This window comes from Motacilla alba, unplaced genomic scaffold (genome assembly GCF_015832195.1).
Source record: "Motacilla alba alba isolate MOTALB_02 unplaced genomic scaffold, Motacilla_alba_V1.0_pri HiC_scaffold_35, whole genome shotgun sequence".
Taxonomy (NCBI): domain Eukaryota; kingdom Metazoa; phylum Chordata; class Aves; order Passeriformes; family Motacillidae; genus Motacilla; species Motacilla alba.
Window position 1 is genome coordinate 1796706 of NW_024037447.1, and position 20666 is coordinate 1817371.

Genomic DNA, 20666 nt, shown 5'->3' on the forward strand with positions numbered 1-20666 from the left:
CACTAATTGTCACCCAGGGCCACCCCAGAGCCAGCCATGGCCATCCACAGCCACCCAGGGCCACCTACAGTCCTTGCAGGTGGCCTCAAGCCACCTTCCTCCTTCACAACCTTTGAGGGGACACGGAGCACCCAGGGCCACTCACTGTCACCCAGGGCCACCCCAGGGCCAGCCATGGCCACCCCCAATCCTTGCAGGTGGCCTCAAGCCACCTTCCTCCGTCACAACCTGTGAGGGGACACGGAGCACCCAGGGCCACTCACTGTCACCCAGGAGCACCCAGGGCCACTCACTGTCACCCAGGACCACCCCAGAGCCACTCATTGTCACCCAGGGCCACCCCAGAGCCACTCATTGTCACCCAGGGCCACTCATTGTCACCCAGGACCACCCCAGAGCCACTCATTGTCACCCAGGACCATCCAGGGCCACTCATTGTCACCCAGGGCCACCCACTGTCACCCAGGAGCACCCAGGGCCACTCATTGTCCCCAAGGACCATCCAGGGCCACTCATTGTCACCCAGAGCCACCCCAGAGCCACTCACTGTCACCCAAGGACCATCCAGAGCCACTCATTGTCCCCAAGGACCATCCAGGGCCACTCATTGTCACCCAGGGCCACCCCAGAGCCACTCACTGTCACCCAAGGACCATCCAGGGCCACTCATTGTCACCCAGGACCACTCATTGTCACCCAGGACCATCCAGGGCCACTCATTGTCACCCAGGACCACCCCAGAGCCACTCACTGTCACCCAGGGCCACCCCAGAGCCACTCATTGTCACCCAGAGCCACTCATTGTCACCCAGGACCACTCATTGTCACCTAGGGCCACCCCAGGGCCACTCACTGTCACCCAGGGCCACCCCAGAGCCACCTGTGCCCGTGGCTGGTCCTTGCACCCCCCCCCATCACTGCGTACCCCAGAACTGGGCACGTTCCCCCCTAAATGGGGGCAGCAAACTCCTCTAAAAGCAAACATTTCCCCCCCCCCCAGAAGTAATTAATTCTGTGATTATTAATTATTCCCCCAGGAAAAAACAATTACCCCCGTAATTAGAACAAAATGAACCCCCTAAAGAGCAAAATGCACCCCAAAAACAAAATTAAATTCCTGATTGGGAAAATTCAATTAAATTCCTGATTGGGAAAATTCAATTAAATTCCTAATTGGGAAAATTCAATTAAATTCCTAATTGGGAAAATTAATTTAAATTCGAAATTGGGGAAATTACCCCCAAAGAGGGTAATTAACCCCCCCTAAATGAGAAAATGCCTCCACAGGGGAAGTCACCCCCCCAATAAAAAATAAACCCCCAAAGGAACAATCAACCCCCACCCCAGATCAGAAGACACCCCAAAATTTGGGGGAATTGACCCCCAAAACAGGAAAATACCCCCCCCCAGGAGACAATCACCACTCGGGGGGCACCTTCATCATCCTCACCCCCAAGGTGTGACCCCCGGGGGGGCTGGGGGGGGGTCCCCATTGTGCCCCCCCAATTTTTCCCCCATCCCCCAGATGAGAAGACACCCCAAAATTTGGGGAAATTGACCCCCAAAATAGGAAAAGACCCCCCCCAGGACACAATCCCAATTGGGGGGGCACCTTCATCATCCTCACCCCCACGGGGGGGTCCCCGTTTTGCCCCCCCCTCACCTTGCTGAGGCTGTAGAGGTCGAGGATCCGCCGCTCCACGTTGGGAATTTTCAGGGAGGAGCCCTGGATCTCCCAAAATTTGGCGATCTGGTCCAGGTAGTTCAGCTTCACCCGGGTCTGCGCCTATGGGTGGGGGGGTTAGGAAACGAGGGGGGGGGCAAAGAGGTGGGTGAGACCTTGGAGCACCCCAAAATCAGCCCTAAAAGCCCCCCAAACCCCACTCACCTCCAGCTCGTTGAGCCGCTGGATGCGGGGGGTGAACCTGAAGTTGTCGACCTCGACAGCAAAGGGGGGCTGCCAGTCCTGGGGGGGCAAAGGGGGGGTCAGGGATGGGCACAGAGCCAGTTTGGGGGGGCAGCAGACATGGACCCCCCCCCAAGGGTGGCACGGGGCGGCCCTGGGAGCTGCACAGCGGAAAAGGGGGAAAAAACCCTGAATTTTGGGGGAATAAACCCCAAACTGGGAGGGAATAAACCCCAGATTTTGGGGGAAAAAAAGCCAAACTGGGGGGGGGAATAAACCCTAAACTGAGGGGGAATAAACCCCAAATTTTGGGGGATAAACCCTAAAAGTTGGGGGAATAAACCCCAAACTGGGGGGGAATAGACCCCAAATTTAGGGGGAATAAACCCCAAATGTTGGGGGAAAAAAAACCCAAACGGGGGGGGGGGGGGGGGGAATAAACCCTAAACTGAGAGGGGAATAAACCCCAAATATTGGGGGGGGGAATAAAGCCCAAATCTTGGGGGAATAAACCCCTAACTGGGGGGGAACAGACCCCGAATTTTGGGGGAATTAACCCCAAACTGGGGGGAATAAACCCCAAACTGGGGGGGAATAGACCCCAAACTGGGGGGGGGAATAAACCCTAAAGTAGGGGGCAATAAACCCTAAACTGGGGGGGATAAACCCAAAACTGGGAGGGAATAAACCCCAAATTGGGGGGGAATAAACCCTAAACTGAGGGGGAAGAAACACCAAATTTTGGGGGAATAAACCCCAAATTTTGGGGGAATAAACCCCAAACTGGAGGGGAATAAACACCAAATTTTGGGGGGGGAATAAACCCAAATTTTGGGGGAATAAACCCCAAGTTGGGGGGGAATAAACCCTAAACTGGGGGGGAATAAACCCCAAATTTTGGGGGAATAAACCCTAAACTGGGGGGGGAATAAACCCCAAACTGGGAGGAATAAACCCCGAATTGGGGGGAATAAACCCCGAATTGGGAGGGAATAAACCCCAAATGTTGGGGGAATAAACCCCAAATGTTGGGGGAATAAACCCCAAACTGGGGGGGATTAAACCCCGAATTTTGGGGGAATAAACCCCGAATTTTGGGGAATAAGCCCCAAACTGGGGGGGAATAAACCTCAAACTGGGGGGGGGGATAAACCCCAAACTGGGGGGAATAAACCCCAAATTTTGGGGGAATAAACCCCAAACTGGGGGGGAATAAACCACAAATTTTGGGGAATAAGCCCCAAACTGGGGGGGAATCAACCCGGAATTTTGGGGGAATAAACCCCAAACTGGGGGGGGGGGGGGGTCAGCAGCAATGCCCCCTTCCCCCCCCCCCATGTCCTGCACAGGCAGGGAGAACACACAGCCCAAATTTGGGGGGGCAAGGGGGTTCAGACCCATGCCCCCCACACGGTCCTGAAGGGGCAAGGAGAAATTTGGGGCACACAGCCTAAATTTGGGGGGCACGGAGAACACACAGCCCAAATTTGGGGGGGCACGGAGAACACACAGCCCAAATTTGGGGGGCAAATTTGGGGGGACACATAGAACACACAGCCCAAATTTGGGGGGGCACGGAGAACACACAGCCCAAATTTGGGGGGGGCACAGAGAACACACAGCCCAAATTTGGGGGGGCACGGAGAACACACAGCCCAAATTTGGGGGGGCAAATGACCAAAATTTGTGGGGGGGGGGGGACTCAGCCCAAATTCGAGGCTCCCCACGTGCCCCCCCCCGCAGCGAGGGCCACCCCCGCACCCCCCGTGGCACCGGGGGGGGGGGACACACCGGGGGTGCCCCGCGGGGCCGGTGACGCCAGCACGGCCCGGCCCGGCCCTCCCGGAAGCCCTTCCCTCTCCGAGCAGGGGGGGGAGACCGGTTCATCCTGTCCCCCCCCCCCGCGCCCACCGGGACCCCCCCCCAAACCGGCCACGGCGACAAAGGGACCCCCCCCAAAAAAAAAACAGGAAACAAGCCGGGAAATGGGAGTGGGGGGAGCGCGGTTGGTGAGGACGGGGGGGGGGTTCAGCCGCCACCTTCCCCCCCCCCCCAGGTGCCCCCCCCGGTTCCCCCCCATGCCGGGGGTCGCTGCCCGAGTCGGGGACCCCCCCCCCGGAGCGGCGGGACCCCCCCGCGGCCGCAGACAAAGGCTCGGCGCTGGCGCCATATTGGCCGTGTCACTGTTGTTGTTGTGAGGCCGCGGGGGGGGGACACCGGGACCACCCCCCCGCCCCCCCCGAACCGCCGGGGGGGGGGGCACCGAGATCCCCCCGAGCCCGCGGGGACTCCCCCCTACAGGAGCACGAGGGGTCCTGGGGGGGGGGGGGAATATTGGGGGGGGGGTCTGGGCCCCCAACCCCACCACGAGGTTTGGGCTGTGCAGGACCCCCCCCCCCCCAAAATTCAGCCCCCCCTCCCCCCGGGACCCCCCCCCGGTTATTCCTAAAGGGGGGAGGGGGTATTTAAACCCCCCCAAAGCAGATACAGCCCCCCCCCCCACAAACCCATAACTGCCCCCCCCCGGGGTATTTCCCCCCCCCCCCCCACCACGAGGACGCAGCAGGAGCACTGAGGATTAATTACCCCCCCCTGGTGGGGGTCATTATCCCCCCCCTTAATTAGAAATTAACCCGGGGGGGGTCATTAACTCCTCCCCTAAATTAGAAATTACTCCGGGGGGGGGGAGAAGAATGAAGTGTCCCCCCCCCCCAAAAATCTCCATAAAAACAATTACCGCCCCAAAATAAAAAATATCCCCCCCCGGGGAAATAAATACCCCCCCAAAAGCGGGGAGGGGGGCAATTCCCACCCCCCAAATTCACAAATGACCCCTCCAAGGGGGGGGGGAACCGACCCCAACCCCACACCCGAGAGGCTCCCCCCAGAAGCCCCCCCAGAGCGAGGGGGGGTCCCCCAAAACCCCCCCGTACTCACGGCCGGGGGTCGGATTTTGCAGATTCCGCTTTTCTCGGCGATCGGGCGGATCTTGGCGATGTAACCCAGCGGGTCGCTGAACTCGGCCCAGCTGGGCTCGAACACGGGACACTCCGGCGGCGGCAAAAAGTCCTCGGGGGGCTCCGGTTCCGCCGCCGCCGCCGCCCACGGCGACCCCCACTCCCCTCGCTGCTCCGCGCCGGCCCCGCCGCGGGGACCCCCGAGGGGCCGCCGGGCCTTGTCCTCGGCGCCGGGCCGCTCCCCTGCGCGGGCCCCGCGCTCCTCGGGGGGCTTGCGGGGGCTCCGCTCCTCGCCCGGGGGTCGCCCCCCGGTTCCTTTGCCGGGTCCCCCCCCGGCCTTACCCCCGCGGTTCGCCCCCGGTCCGGGGGGGCCGCGGAGCGCTCGGGGCCTTCTCGTCCCCCGCCGCTTTAGGGGGCGCGGCCGCCGGCCGGGGGGGCCCCGCGTCCCCGGAGGGCTCCGGGCCCCCCCACTCCGCGCCGCGGCCCCGCTTGGGCTCCTCGTCCCCCGTCGGGCGGCGGCGGGGGGACCCACGGCGGGGACCCCCCCGGGCCGGGCCCCCACTCGGCCCAGCCGCCCTCTGCGCGCTGCTGCTCCCCCTCCTCCATGCCTCGCACCGAGGGGAGCGGGGGGTTCCCGGGCTGCCCGCCGGGACCCCCTCAGGGGGCCATGGAGGCCCCGCCGCCCCCCGCGCCGCCCCCTCACAGGCCGCGGGCCGGCCCCCCCCTCCGCCCCGAGCCGCGGGGAAAAGGGGGGGGTCGAGACAGCGCCCGCGAGCTCCGCCGACCCGCCGGCCCCTCCGCGGCCCCTGCGCCGCCTCTCCGGCCCGTCCAGCCCCGCCGCCCCGCGCTCCGCCCGCCTCACAGCCGAGGCCTGCCCGGTCCCCCCGGCCGGGCCGCCGCCGCCATCTTGGGTCCTCCTCCTCCTGCCGCCCGCCCCCCGCCCGCGCGCACGCGCGCACTGCGCAGGCGCGGCCGCGCACGCCGCCCCGGGCGGTGCGGTGAGTCCGCGTGTCCTTCCGCCGCGGGACCGGGACGGGCGCAGAGCGCCGCCGCAGCGCCTCGACCGCCGGCGAGGGTGGGAACGGAGAAAGGGGAAAAGGCACCGGAGCCTCCCCGCCGCGGCCCGGATGGCGGGAGGCGGTGTGGCGGAATGAGGGACGGAGAAATAGTCCTCAGGCTCCGCCCCGGCCGCAGCGGAGGGTTCCGCGGCACCGCTCGCCTCCGCGGCTGGGTCAGCGGAGAGGCCGGGACTTGTTGTGCACGTTTAAAGGGACGCACGGCGCATGCGCGTCCGGCGGCAGCGGGGAGGGCGGGGTCACGCGGAGGGGCGGGGTTTGATGATGTCACGCCCCTCTAGGCCACGCCTTTCTGCCCCTCCACGCCCTCCTCGAGACCCCCGGGACCCCCGTGGACCCTACAGACCCCTATGGACCCCTATAGACCCCTACATACCCCCAGGGACCCTCATGGACTCTGTAAACCCCTATAGACCCCTAAGGACCCCCCATAGACCCTATAGACCCCTATGGACTCCCAGGGACCCCCATGGACCCTATAGACCCCTATGGACTCCCAGGGACCCTCATGGACCCCATAGACCTCTATGGACCCTATAGACCCCTACATACCCCCAGGGACCCTCATGGACCCTATAGACCCCTATGTACCCCCAGGGACCCTCATGGACCCTATAGACCTCTATAGACCCCCATGGACCCTATAGACCCCTATGGACCCCCAGGGACCCCCATAGACCCTATAGACCCCCAGGGACACCCATGGACCTTATAGACCCTTATGGACCCCCATGGACCCTATAGACCCCCAGGGACACCCATGGACCCTATGGACCCCTATAGACCCCTATGGACCCCCATGGACCCTATAGACCCCTATGAACCCCCAGGGACGCTCATGGACTCTATAGACCCCTAAGGACCCCCATAGACCCTATAGACCCCTATGGACACTCAGGGACCCCCATAGACCCTATAGACCCCCAGGGACACCCATGGACCCTATAGACCTCTATGGACTCCCAGGGACCCTCACGGACCCTATAGACTCCTATGGACCCCCAGGGACCCCCATGGACCCTATAGACCCCTATGGATCCCCTAAAGACCCCTATGGATCCTATAGACCCCTTTAGACTCCCAGGGACCCTCATGGGCCCTATAGACCCCTAAGGACCCCCAGGGACCCTCATGGACCCTATAGACCCCTAAGGATCCCCCAGGGACACCCATGGACCCTATAGACCCCCAGGGACACCCATGGACCCTATAGACCCTTATGGACCCCCATGGACCCTATAGACCCCTATGGATCCTATAGACCCCTGTAGACTCCCAGGGACCCTCATGGGCCCTATAGACCTCTATAGACCCCTAAGGACCCCCATGGACCCTACAGACTCCTATATACTCCCAGGGACCCTCATGGATCCTACAGAGCCCCCTGGACCCTATAGGCCCCTACCCCTATGGAACCCCCATGGACCCCAAACCCACAGGACCCCCGTATCTCCTATAGCCCTGCAGCCCCTAAGGATCCCCAGGGCCTTTACAAACCCCTATAGCTCTCGTGGCCCCTATAGCCCCAACAATCCCTATACCCTCATGGCCCCTATAGCCCCAATGATCTCTATAGCCCTCATGGCCCCTAGGGGACCCCTATAGCCCCCATGGTCCCTCCAGCCCCCATGGCTCCTGTAGGCCCCAGAGAACCCAGGACCCCTATAGCCCTCATGGCCCCTATAGCACCCAGGACCCCTATAGGCCCCATAGCCTCTCTAGCCCCCATGGCCCCTATAGACCCAAGGACCTCCATAGCCTCTAAAACCCCCAGGACCCCTATATCCCCCAGAGCTCCTATAGCCCCCAGAGCCCCTATAGTCCCCATAGCTCCTATAGCCCCCAGAGCCCCTATAGCCCCCAGAGCTCCTATAGCCCCCATAGCCCCTATAGCCCCTATAGCCCCCAGAGCCCCTATAGCCCCCAGAGCCCATATAGCCCCCATAGCCTCTCTAACCCCCAGGACCCCTATATCCCCCAGAGCTCCTATAGCCCCCAGAGCCCCTATAGTCCCCATAGCCCCTATAGCCCCCATAGCCCCTATAGCCCCCATAGCCCCTATAGCCCCCAGAGCTCCTATAGCCCCCATAGCCCCTATAGCCCCCCAGAGCCCATATAGCCCCCATAGCCTCTCTAACCCCAAGGACCCCTATAGCCCACAGAGCCCCTATAGCCCCCATAGCCTCTCTAACCCCCATGGCCCCTATAGCCCCCATAGACCCTATAGCCCCCAGAGCCCCTATAGCCCCCAGAGCTCCTATAGCCCCCAGAGCCCCTATAGCCCCCAGAGCTCCTATAGCCCCCAGCACCCCTATAACCCTCAGAATCTCTACAGCCCCTATGGCCCCTATAGCCCCCATAGCTCCTATAGCCCCCAGAGCCCCTATAGCCCCCATAGCTCCTATAGCCCCCAGAGCTCCTATAGCCCCCATAGCTCCTATAGCCCCCAGAGCTCCTATAGCCCCCAGAGCCCCTATAGCCCCCATAGCTCCTATAGACCCCAGAGCCTCTCTAACCCCCAGGACCCCTATAGCCCCCAGGACCCCTATAGCCCCTCAGAACCCCACAGCCCCATCATCCCTATTACATCCCCTATACCTCCCAAACCCCTTCAATCCCCCACTCCCCCTCCCCTATAGCCCCTATAGGTGTGTGTGTCCCCCCCCCCCAAAGAAGCGCTGGCGGGCGGGGCCGGCCGGTCCGTTTATGAAGCATCAAATATACAGTCTCTTATATACAGGGCCCGGCGCGGGCGCATGCGGGTGCCTGGGGGGCTCCCCGGGGATGGGGGGGGGGGGGGCCCGGCCGCCTGGAACCCCCCCCCCCAAAACCCCCAAAACCCCCGGGGGGACCCCAGGCGGGCGGGGTGGGGGTGGGGGGACGGGGGGAAAAAGGGGGGAGGTTAAAGTGCCATGTGACATTCAGCCTGAGCTGGGAACGGGGTGGGGGGGGGAAGGGGGGGGCAGCATCGCCGCCGGACCCCCGGGATGGCTAAGGGGGTGGGGGGGGCACCCGGTTAGGCGGGGACCCCCCCCCCCTCCTCTTCCTCGCTCCTGGTGGGGGGGGGGGCAGCCAGACACGAGCCACGTGCAGGTTTTGTTTTTTTGGGGGGGTGGGGGGGAAATGGGGGGGGGGGGGGTTACAAAAAGAACCACCGCGTCCAGCCGGGGGGGGGGGGGGGGTTGGGGGGAAGGGGGGGGGGGCTCAGACCACCGTGCTGATGCGGTTCCCCCCCTTGGGTTTGGGGGGGCCCTGGCCGGCCTGGGCCAGGGGCGAGGTGGGGCCGGCGGGGGAGTGGGGGCTGAGGGGGGTGTGGGGCGACGGGGGCGGCAGGGGGGGGGTAGGAAGGGTGGGGGGGGGATGGGCGAGTGGGGGGGGGCCCGCGTGGTGGTGGTGATGGTGGTGATGGTGGTGATGGGCAGGGGGCGCCGCGCCCCCTCCTCCCCCCCGTAAAGCCCCCCCGGCCGGGCCCCCCCCAACTCCGCCGCCCCCCCCGAACACGAAGTGCTTGGCGGGGGCGGGGGGCGGCGGCGGGTGGTGGTGCGGGGGGGGCCCGGGGGGGTACGCGTGCGACAGCCCGTGGTGGGCGGGCGCGGGGCTGTAGAGGGGCAGGGGGGACAGCGGCTGCCGGGGGGCGCCGGGAGGAGCCCCCCCCCTTTTGCCGGGCCGGTGCAAGGTGTAATGGGGGTGCGGGGGGGGGGAACCCCCCGCCGGGGGGGCCGTGCTGCTGGGGGGGCGCCGATAACGGCGGGGTGGGCCCGCCGTGGAAGCGCGGGGGGGCCCCGGCGGCGATGGCCGGCAGCGGCGGGCGGGGGCGCGGGCCGGTTGGGAGGGGGCGGCTGCTGCGGGTACGGCGGCGGCGGCGGAGGGCCCGGACCCCCCCCCCGCGCCCGCCGCGCCCCCCCGGGCCCGTGGCAGTACTGGGCGTGCAGCGCCTGCAGCTTGGAGGGGCCCTCGGGGGGGGCGCGGCGGGCGGCGGGTGGTGGTGGTGATGCGATGAGGACGCCGAGGAGGAGGAGGCCGAGGCCGAAGCGGGACCCCCCGCGCCGGGGGGGGGGCCCGGCGGGGCCTTTGCCGCGGCGGCTGCCGAACAGCGAGCCCCAGGAAGGACGAGGAGTTGGAGACCGGCCGGGCCGGGGGCTTGTAGCCCCCCTCGGGGGCGCGCCCCGGGCCCCCCCGCGCCTGCGGCCGGGGGCTGCTGATGATGGAGCCCTGAAAGGGGGCGGGGTCAGCAGGGGAAAGCCACGCCCCTCTCGGGCTTCGGCACCGCCCATCAATGGGGCAGCCCCGCCCGTTTTGTGTGCAAGCCACGCCTCCCCACCGCTAGCCCCGCCCTCAAGGCACAAACGAGCTGCCATTGGTTGATAAGAGCAGCCATCAGCGCTTGGCCCCGCCCCCAGAGCATGCACAAACCCCGCCCTTCCATCCAGGCCCCGCCCCTTTTCCAGATGACGGGTGGTTTGACAGCCTGGGGGCGGGGCTAAAGTGGGCGGGGGTTGGGTGTGGCACTTGGGGTGACACTCAGAGGTGTGACACTCAGGGGTGTGACATTTGGGGTGGCTCTAAAGGGGTGGCACTCAGGGTGTGGCAGTCAGGGTGTGACAGGGGTGTGACACTCAGGGGGTGACACTCAGGGGTGGCAGTCAGGGGTGTGACAGGGGTGTGACATTTGGGGTGACACTCAGGGGGTGACACTCAGGGGGTGGCATTCGGGGTGGCACTCAGGGGTGGCACTCGGGTGTGACAGGGGGGTGGCACTCAGGGTGTGGCACTCAGGGGTGTGACAGGGGTGTGACAGCGGTGTGACATTTGGGGTGTGGCACTCAGAAGGTGACATTAGGGGTGTGGCACTCAGGGTGTGACAGGGGTGTGACATTTGGGGTGTGGCACTCGGGGTGTGAAGGGTGTGACATTTGGGGTGGCATTCAGGGGGTGTCATTCAGGATTCAGGGGGTGACATTCGGGGTGTGACACTCAGGGGTGGCAGTCAGGGGGTGTGACATTAGGGGTGTGACACTCGGGGGTGGCACTGTCCCCTCACCTCGATGGTGCTGTCCAGGGACCCCACACTGTTCCTCCGGCCCCGCTTGCCTGGGGTGGGGGGGGGAACAGTGAGGGGGGACCCCCCCAGGGCACCCCAAATCCCTCAGGAGACCCCACAGGGACCCCAAAACTCCCCTGGACACCCCAATGTCCCCATGGACACCTCAAATGTCCCCATGGACACCCCAATGTCCCCATGGACACCCCAACACTCCCCATGGACACCCCAAAACTCCCCCAGGACACCCCCAATGTCCCCATGGACACCCCAAACCCACCCGGGGACACCCCAAGCCCCCCATGGAGACCCCAAATGTCCCCATGGACACCTCAAAATTCCCCTGGACACCCCAAATGCCTCCCTGGACACCCCAAAACTCCCCCAGGACACCCCCAATGTCCCCCTGGACACCCCAAAACCCCCCATGGACACCCCAAAACTCCCCCTGGACACCCCAAAATCACCCCAGGGCACCCAACCCCCCCCCCACGGATGCCCCAAATGCCTCCCTGGACACCCCAAATGTCCCCCTGGACACCCCAAACCCACCCGGGGACACCCCAAGCCCCCCGTGGAGACCCCAAATTCCCTCCGTGGAGACCCCAGCCCCACCCAATCCCCCTCTCAGCCCCTCCCAGTCCCCTCCAGTCCCTCTCAATCCCTGCCCCAGTGGCTCCCAGTTCCTCCCAGTCCCTCCCAGTGCCCCCCAGTCTCTCTCAATCCCCCCCAGTGGCTCCCAGTCCCTCCCAGTCTCTCCCAGTGCTCCCAAGCCCCTCTCAATCCCCCTCCCAGTGGCTCCCAGTGGCTCCCAGTCCCTCCCAGTCTCTCCCAGTGCCCCTCCATCCCTCCCAGTTCCTCCCAACTCCCCTCAATCTCTCTCCCAGTCCCTCCCAGTGGCTCCCAGTCTCTCCCAGTGCCCCCCATTCCCTCTCAATCCCCCTGCTAGTCTCTCCCAGTGGCTCCCAGTCTCTCTCAATCCCCCCCCCAGTGGCTCCCAGTCTCTCCCATTGGCTCCCATTGGCTCCCAGTCCCTCCCAGTCTCTCCCAGGGGCTCCCAGTCTCTCCCAGTCCCTCTCAATCCCCCCCAGTCTCTCCCAGTCCCTCTCAATCCCCCCCCAGTCCCTCCCAGTCTCTCCCAGGGGCTCCCAGTCTCTCCCAGTCCCTCTCAATCCCCCTCCAGTCCCCCCAGTCTCTCCCAGCCCCTCCCAGTGCCCCCCAGTCTCTCTCAATCCCCCCCCCAAGTATCTCCCAGTCCCTCCCAGTGGCTCCCAGTGGCTCCCAGTCTCTCCCAGTCCTCCCCAGCCCCTCTCAATCCCCCCCCCCCCAGTCTCTCCCAGCCCCTCCCAGTCTCTCCCAGTGCCCCCTAGTCCCTCTCAATCCCCCTCCCAGTGCCCCCCAGTCTCTCCCAGTCCCTCTCAATCCCTCCCCCAGTGGCTCCCAGTCTCTCCCAGTCTCTCCCAGTGCTCCCAAGCCCCTCTCAATCCCCCTCCCAGTGGCTCCCAGTGGCTCCCAGTCTCTCCCAGTGCCCCCTAGTCCCACCCAGTTCCTCCCAACTCCCCTCAATCTTTCTCCCAGTCCCTCCCAGTCTCTCCCAGTCTCTCCCAGTCCTCCCCAGCCCCTCTCAATCCCCCCGTCAGTCTCTCCCAGTGGCTCCCAGTCCCTCCCAGTCTCTCCCAGTCCCTCTCAATCCCCCTGCCAGTGGCTCCCAGTCTCTCCCAGTCTTTCCCAGTCTCTCCCAGTCCCTCTCAATCCCTCCCCCAGTGGCTCCCAGTCTCTCCCAGTGGCTCCCAGTCCCCTCCAGTCCCTCTCAATCCCCCCCTCAGTGGCTCCCAGTCTCTCCCAGTCTCTCCCAGTGCCCCCTAGTCCCTCCCAGTTCCTCCCAACTCCCCTCAATCTTTCTCCCAGCCCCTCCCAGTCCCTCCCAGTCTCTCCCAGCCCCCCCCAGTCCCCCCCAGTGCCCCCAGTCCCCGGTGTCTCACCGCTGTCGGACAGGTCTCGCAGGGAGCTGCTGAGCGCGCTGCGCTTGAGCCCCTCTGCGCCGAACGCCTCCTCCAGGCTGCTGCGGCTCAGCCCGTTCAGCGCCTCGCGGGGGGGCCCCGCGCCCCGCGGCCCCGCCACGCCCTTCTGCTTCTCCAGCTCGGCTGGGGACACCAGGGACCCCCGGTGACCGCCAGGGACCCCCCCAGTGACACCCAGTGACACCCAGTGACACCCAGTGACACCCAGTGACACCCAGCGCCCCGCGGCCCCGCCACGCCCTTCTGCTTCTCCAGCTCGGCTGGGGACACCAGGGACCCCCGGTGACCGCCAGGGACCCCCCCAGTGACACCCAGTGACACCCAGTGACACCCAGTGACACCCAGCGCCCCGCGGCCCCGCCACGCCCTTCTGCTTCTCCAGCTCGGCTGGGGACACCAGGGACCCCCGTGACCACCAGGGACCCCCCCAGTGACACCCAGTGACACCCAGTGCCTCCCGGGGGGCCCCGCCACGCCCTTCTGCTTCTCCAGCTCCGCTGGGGACACCAGAGACCCCCGTGACCACCAGGGACCCCCCCAGTGACACCCAGTCACACCAGTGACCCCCCGGTGACCACCAGAGACCCCCGGTGAGCACCAGAGATCCCCCCACTGACACCCAATGACCACCAGAGACCACCAGAGACCACCCAGAGACCACCAGAGACCACCAGAGACCCCCCCGTCACACCAGTGACCCCCCCCAGTGACGCCCGGTGACCACTAGAGACCACCAGAGACCACCCCAGTGACACCCAGTGACACCCAGTGACCCCCAGCGCCCCGCGGCCCCGCCACGCCCTTCTGCTTCTCCAGCTCAGCTGGGGGGACACCGGGACCCCGGTGACCGCCAGGGACCCCCCCAGTGACACCCAGTGCCTCCCGGTGACCACCAGAGACCCCCGGTGACCACCAGAGACCCCCCCAGTGACCCCCAGTCATACCAGTGACCACCCAGTCACACCAGCGACCACCAGTGACCCCCCCAGTGCACCTCCAGTCACACAGGAGACCACCAGAGACCACCGGTGACCACCCAGTGCTCCCAGTGCCCTTCCCAGCACTCCCAGTCCATCCCAGTGCCCATTTTGGTGCCCCCAGTGCTCCCAGTGCTCCCGGTCCCTCTCCCAGGGCTCCCAGTTCTGATTTTGGTGCTCCCAGTGCCCCCAGTGCTCCCAGTTTGATCCCAGTGCTCCCAGTCCATCCCAGTCCCTCCCAGTGCTCCCAGTTTGATCCCAGTGCCCCCAGTTTCTCTCCCAGTGCTCCCAGTTCCCATTTTGGTGCTCCCAGTTCCCCCAGTGCTCCCAGTGCCCCTCCCAGTCCATCCCAGTGCTCCCAGTTCCCATTTCAGTGCTCCCAGTGCTCCCAGTGCCCCTCCCAGTTTCTCTCCCAGTGCTCCCAGTTTGATCCCAGTGCTCCCAGTGCTCCCAGTCCATCCCAATGCTCCCAGTGCTCCCAGTGCTCCCAGTGCTCCCAGTTTCTCTCCCAGTTTCTCTCCTAGTTTGATCCCAGTGCTCCCAGTGTCCCTCCCAGTGCTCCCAGTCCATCCCAGTGCTCCCAGTTCCCCCAGTGCTCCCAGTGCTCCCAGTTCCCATTTTGGTGCTCCCAGTCCCCCTCCCAGTGCTCCCAGTGCCCCCAGTGCTCCCAGTTCTCCCAGTGTCCCTCCCAGTGCTCCCAGTCCATCCCAATGCTCCCAGTTTGATCCCAGTGCTCCCAGTGCTCCCAGTGCTCCCAGTGCTCCCAGTTCCCATTTTGGTGCTCCCAGTGCCTCCCAGCGCTCCCAGTTTGATCCCAGTGCCCCCAGTGCTCCCAGTGTCCCTCCCAGTGTCCCTCCCAGTGCTCCCAGTGCTCCCAGTTTGATCCCAGTCCATCCCAGTCCCTCCCAGTTCCCCCGGTGCTCACCCTCCACCCGGTACTTCTCCATCTCCTGCACCTCGGCCACGGACTCGCGGAGGTCGCTGGCGAAGCGCAGCCGGTCCTGGGGGCTCGGGGCGTTGAACACGATCAGCACCTTGCGCTCGCCCCCCGGCGCCGCCGACAGCAGCTTGATCCCGAACTGGTAATCTGGGGGGGCACCGGGCTCAGGGACCCCCCTGGGACACCCCAAAGGGACACCCCAAAGGGACAGGGACACCCAGCTTGATCCCGAACTGGCAATCTGGGGGGGCACCGGGGGGGCAATGGGGTCAGGGACACCCCCAACAGGGACAGGGACACCCCACAGGGACACCCCAACAGGGACAGCCAGCTTGATCCCGAACTGGTAATCTGGGGGGGCACCGGGGGGTCAGGGACCCCCCTGGGACACCCCAAAGGGACACCCCAAAGGGACAGGGACACCCAGCTTGATCCCGAACTGGTAATCTGGGGGGGCACGGGGGGGGCACCGGGGTCAGGGACCCCCCCACAGGGACAGGGACACCCCCACAGGGACACCCCAACAGGGACACCCAGCTTGATCCCGAACTGGTAATCTGGGGGGGCACGGGGGTCACGGACCCCCCCACAGGGACAGGGACACCCCACAGGGACACCCAGCTTGATCCCGAACTGGTAATCTGGGGGGGCACGGGGGGGCACCGGGCTCAGGGACCCCCCCAACAGGGACAGGGACACCCCCACAGGGACACCCCAACAGGGACACCCAGCTTGATCCCGAACTGGTAATCTGGGGGGGCACGGGGGGGGCACCGGGGTCAGGGACCCTCCCACAGGGACAGGGACACCCCCAAAGAGACAGCAGCTTGATCCCGAACTGGTAATCTGGGGGGGCACGGGGGGGTCAGGGACCCCCCTGGGACAGGGACACCCCAACAGGGACACCCCCAAAGGGACACCCAGCTTGATCCCGAACTGGTAATCTGGGGGGGCACCGGGGGGCACCGGGGTCAGGGACCCCCCCACAGGGACAGGGACACCCCCACAGGGACACCCAGCTTGATCCCGAACTGGGAGTCTGGGGGCACGGGGCGAGGGGGGGACACAGCAGGAGGTCCCAGAGGGTCCCAGAGGGTCACTTGGGGTCCTGTAGGGCCCCATGGGGTGCTGTAGGGTTTTTTGGGGTGCTGTGGGATCCCATAGGGTGCTGTAGGGTTCTTTGGGGTGCTGTGGGGTCCCATAGGGTGCTATAGGGTCCTGTAAGGTGCTGTAGGATTTTTTGGGGTGCTGTGGGGTCCCGTAGGGTGCTGTAGAGTTCTTTGGGGTGCTGTAGAGTTTTTTGGGGTGCTGTAGAGTTCTTTGGGGTGCTGTAGAGTTTTTTGGGGTGCTGTAGAGTTCTTTGGGGTGCTGTGGGGTTTCTTGGGGTGCTGTAGGGTCCCGTAGGGTGCTGTAGGGTCCTGTAGGGTGCTGTAGAGTTCTTTGGGGTACTGTAGGGTTTTTTGGGGTGCTGTGGGATCCCATTGGGTGCTGTAGAGTTCTTTGGGGTACTGTAGGGTTTTTTGGGGTGCTGTAGGATCCCATAGGGTGCTGTAGGGTTTTTGGGGTGCTGTAGGATCCTATAGGGTGCTGTAGAGTTCTTTGGGGTGCTGTAGGGTTCTTTGGGGTGCTGTAGGGTGCCGTGGGGTCCCGCGGGGTTTTTCGGGGTCCCGCGGGGCGCCCTGGGGGCTCACAGGCGTTCTGGAAGAGCTGCATGTGCATCTCCACCAGCGGGAAGCTCTGCCGGAAGCTGTAGGTCACCAGGATCTTCTTCTTCTGGAAGATCTTCGTCACCTGCCGAGGCCGCGCCGTCACCGGGGACCCGTCCCCCGGGACCCCCCCAGATCCCCCGGGGGTGACACCACCCCGGGACCCCCCCGGGACCCCCCAGCTCACCACCAGCAGGTCGTTGAAGAGGAAAACCTCGCGCTGGTGCAGCCCCAGGCGCTGGGGCCGGTTGGGGTCGGGCACCTCGTAGAGCTGGCAGCAGCAGACCAGGCGCCGGTGGGGCAGGGACAGCACCTGGGGACAGCGGCGGGGTCACAGCTGGGGTGGGACGTGTCACCCCCCCCCCCCGGAGCCGCCCCGGGGTGGGGATGGTGACCTTGGAGCTTCACGGGGGTCACGGAGAGCGTGGGCGCGTTGGGTCACCCCGAATGTCCCATGTGGGTCACTTCAAGGGTCACCCACAGGTCACCACAAATGTCCCTCATGGGTCACTTCAGGTCACCCCAAATGTCCCACGTGGGTCACTTCAAGGGTCACCCCGAATGTCCCACATGGGTCACTTCAGGTCACCCCAAATGTCCCATGTGGGTCACTTCACGGGTCACCCCGAATGTCCCATGAGGGTCACTTTGAGTGTCCCCCACAGGTCACCCCAAATGTCCCATGTGGGTCACTTCAGGTCACCCCAAATGTCCCATGAGGGTCACTTCAAGGGTCACCCCGAATGTCCCATGTCGGTCACTTCAAGGGTCACCCCGAATGTCCCTCATGGGTCACTTTGAGTGTCCCCCACAGGTCACTCTGAATGTCCCATGTGGGTCACTTCAAGGGTCACCCCAAATGTCCCATGTGGGTCACTTTGAGTGTCCCCCATAAGTCACCCCAAATGTCCCTCATGGGTCACTTTGAGTGACCCCCATAGGTCACCCCAAATGTCCCACGTGCGTCACTTCAGGTCACCCCAAATGTCCCTCATGGGTCACTTTGAGTGTCCCCCACAGATCACCCCAAATGTCCCACGTGGGTCACTTCAAGGGTCACCCCAATGTCCCATGAGGGTCACTTTGAGTGTCCCCCACAGGTCACCCCGAATGTCCCACGTGGGTCACTTCAGGTCACCCCAAATGTCCCTCATGGGTCACTTCAAGGTTCACCCCGAATGTCCCATGTGGGTCACTTCAGGTCACCCCGAATGTCCCATGTGGGTCCCATCCAGTGTCCCCCATGGGGGGGGACAGTGTCACCTGGAATGTGTCCCTTGGGTCACCTAGAACACCCCTCCCATAGGGTCACCTGGAACCTGCCCAGGGGTCACCTGCAGCGTCCTTCCCCCAGGATCTCCCGGAATGTTGGGACATCTCCCATGGGTGGCCTAGAACATCCTCCCCACCACAGGATCACCTGGAATGTCTCCTTTGGGTGGCCTAGAACCTGTCCCATGGGGTCACCTGGCCACCCCCCCGTGGGTCACCTGTCCCCCGTGCCACCCCCGAGCGCACGCACCGGTTTCTTGCCGACGATCATGCGCTCGACCGCCTGCACCTGGGACACGTGGTCGTCGTTGGTGCGCAGCTCGCGGCTCTGGATGCGCTGGTAGATGCCCACCAGCATGTCCCGGGGGATGTCCTCGCCATTGTCCACCCCTGCGTGACACCCGGCCCCGCTCTAGAACCCGCGGCACGCTCCAGAACCCGCAACACCCCCGCCGACAAGAACCCGCAGCGGCCGGCGCTGCTCTAGAACCCACAGCTCCAGACCTCACTACCATGGATGAGAACCCGACGGCGTCTGGACCCGCTCTAGAACCTGCAGCACCTGGTCAGATCTAGAACCAGCACCACCTGGGCCCACCCTAGAACCCACAACACCTGACCCTGCTCCAGGACCTGCAGCTCCTGGGCCGGCCCCGGAGCATCCGGCACCCTGTCATGCTCTAGAACCCACAACACCTGACCCTGCTCCAGGACCTGCAGCTCCTGGGCCGGCCCCGGAGCATCCGGCGCCCTGTCCTGATCTAGAACCCACAACGCCCGGCCCTGCTCTAGAACCCGCAACGCCCGGCCCTGCTCTAGAACCCGCGTCCCCAGGCCCGGGAGCCGCGAGGGGCCGGCGGGGCCTCACCTCGCAGGTTCTTGATGAAGTCCTCGAGCTTCATCTTGCGCTCGGCCTTGACGCTGGGGCTGTACATGTCGGTGTTGAGGAGGATGATGGCGAAGGCCAGGATGAAGATGGTGTCCGGGTTGCGGAACTGGCGCAGCAGGGCCGCGTTACACACGCAGTAGCGCTGGCTGCGGGGCGGACAACCCCCCACGGCCCATGGGGTCACGGTGCCCCACGGCCGGCCCCGCCTCGCGGGGTGGCCTTTGCACCCCCACAGCCACCCCTAAGTGTGGGGCGGCACCCCGATGGCTGTAGGGTCACCTAGAACATGGGCCACCACCCCCATGGCCCCTCCTTGATCCACAGGGTCACCCAGAATGTCACCCTGTGGTCCGGGGGCCATCACCCAGCGTCCTGCCAGTCTGTAGGGTCACCTAGAACAGCCCCTGGTCCCACAGGTGCTACCACCCCCCTGGTGTCCCCCCTCAACCCATAGAGTCACCTAGAAGATCACCCCATGGTCCCACAGGTGCCACCACCCCCTTGTGACCTCCTCAACCCATAGGGTCACCTAGAACAGCCCCTGGTCCCACAGGTGCCACCACCCCCTGGTGTCCCCCCTACACCCATAGGGTCACCTAGAACAGCCCCTGGTCCCACAGGTGCCACCACCCCCTGGTGTCCCCCCTCAAGCCATAGGGTCACCTAGAACAGCCCCTGGTCCCACAGGTGCCACCACCCCCTGGTGTCCTCCCTCAACCCATAGGGTCACCTAGAAGATCACCCCATGGTCCCACAGGTGCCACCACCCCCTTGTGACCTCCTCAACCCATAGGGTCACCTAGAACGTCACCCCATGGTCCCACAGGTGCCACCACCCCCCTGGTGTCCCCCCTCAACCCATAGGGTCACCTAGAACAGCCCCTGGTCCCACAGGTGCCACCACCCCTTGTGTCCCCCCTCAACCCATAGGGTCACCTAGAACATCACCCCATGGTCCCACAGGTGCCACCACCCCCTGGTGTCCCCCCTCAACCCATAGGGTCACCTAGAACATCACCCCATGGTCCCACAGGTGCCACCACCCCCTGGTGTCCCCCCTCAACCCATAGGGTCACCTAGAACGTCACCCCATGGTGACCACACCACTGTGCACAGCTGGTGGCAGGGGCAATGCAGTGGGGACGTGGGGACACGGGGACACGGGGACACGGGGACACAGGGACACGGGGACATGGGGACACGGGGACGTGGGGACAAGGACCCACCCCTCACCTGAAGGCCTCGATCAAGCGCTCCACCTTCTGCGCCTCCCCCTGCACGCGGATGTGGGACTGGAACTTCCGCAGGGCCTCGTCCAGCTCCATCCCGGAGAAATCCATCTCGTCCACCACGCAGCTGCCGGGACCCCGCGGCAGGGGATGGGTCTGGGGTCGCCCCCAGCCCCGGCGCGTCCCCCGTCCCCCGTCCCCGTCTCCGGCGCGTCCCCCCCTTACTCGAGGACGTCGCGGTTGAACTGCTTCTGGCGGTTGCCCAGGAACTCGCCGATCATCTGCCGGCTCAGGCCCTTCCGCTCCAGGATGAAGTGGGCGACGCCCACGGGGGTGTCGGACAGGAAGCCCCTCTCGATCAGGTACTGGATCCCCTTCTCCGGCTTCCTGCGGGGCGTGGCCGTGGTGGTCAGCCGTGGTGGTCAGCCATGGTGGTCAACCATGGTGGTCAGCCATGGTGGTCAACCATGGTGGTCAGCCATGCTGGTCAGCCGTGGTGGTCAACCATGGTGGTCAACCATGGTGGTCAGCCATGCTGGTCAGCCGTGGTGGTCAACCATGGTGGTCAGCCATGGTGGTCAGCCATGGTGGTCAACCATGGTGGTCAGCCATGGTGGTCAACCATGCTGGTCAGCCGTGGTGGTCAGCCATG

The 20666-nt window shown here is 64.9% G+C and overlaps 2 protein-coding genes across 2 annotated transcripts in view; both read right to left on the reverse strand.

Moving 5' to 3' along the window:
* The window catches only part of KDM5C (lysine demethylase 5C), a gene marked incomplete at its 5' end in the record, with an annotated part of 28977 nt that extends 22850 nt beyond the window's left edge, over nt 1-6127 (reverse strand). Inside the window, 3 exons of the mRNA XM_038126523.1 lie at nt 1664-1786; nt 1889-1966; nt 4844-6127. Of these exons, the coding sequence (XP_037982451.1) occupies nt 1664-1786; nt 1889-1966; nt 4844-6127 (1485 nt within the window). The remainder of the gene's footprint in view (nt 1-1663; nt 1787-1888; nt 1967-4843) is intronic.
* A 3016-nt stretch (nt 6128-9143) lies between these two features.
* IQSEC2 (IQ motif and Sec7 domain ArfGEF 2) lies at nt 9144-20401 on the reverse strand (the record flags this gene model as incomplete). Its single annotated transcript, XM_038126524.1, has 10 exons — nt 9144-10151; nt 10981-11030; nt 12963-13124; nt 14904-15065; nt 16610-16709; nt 16812-16937; nt 18147-18286; nt 18765-18931; nt 20019-20141; nt 20240-20401. Coding segments are annotated over 10 exons (2200 nt in total), but the record flags the coding sequence as incomplete, so codon positions are not given.
* Between the last annotated feature and the right edge of the window lie 265 nt (nt 20402-20666).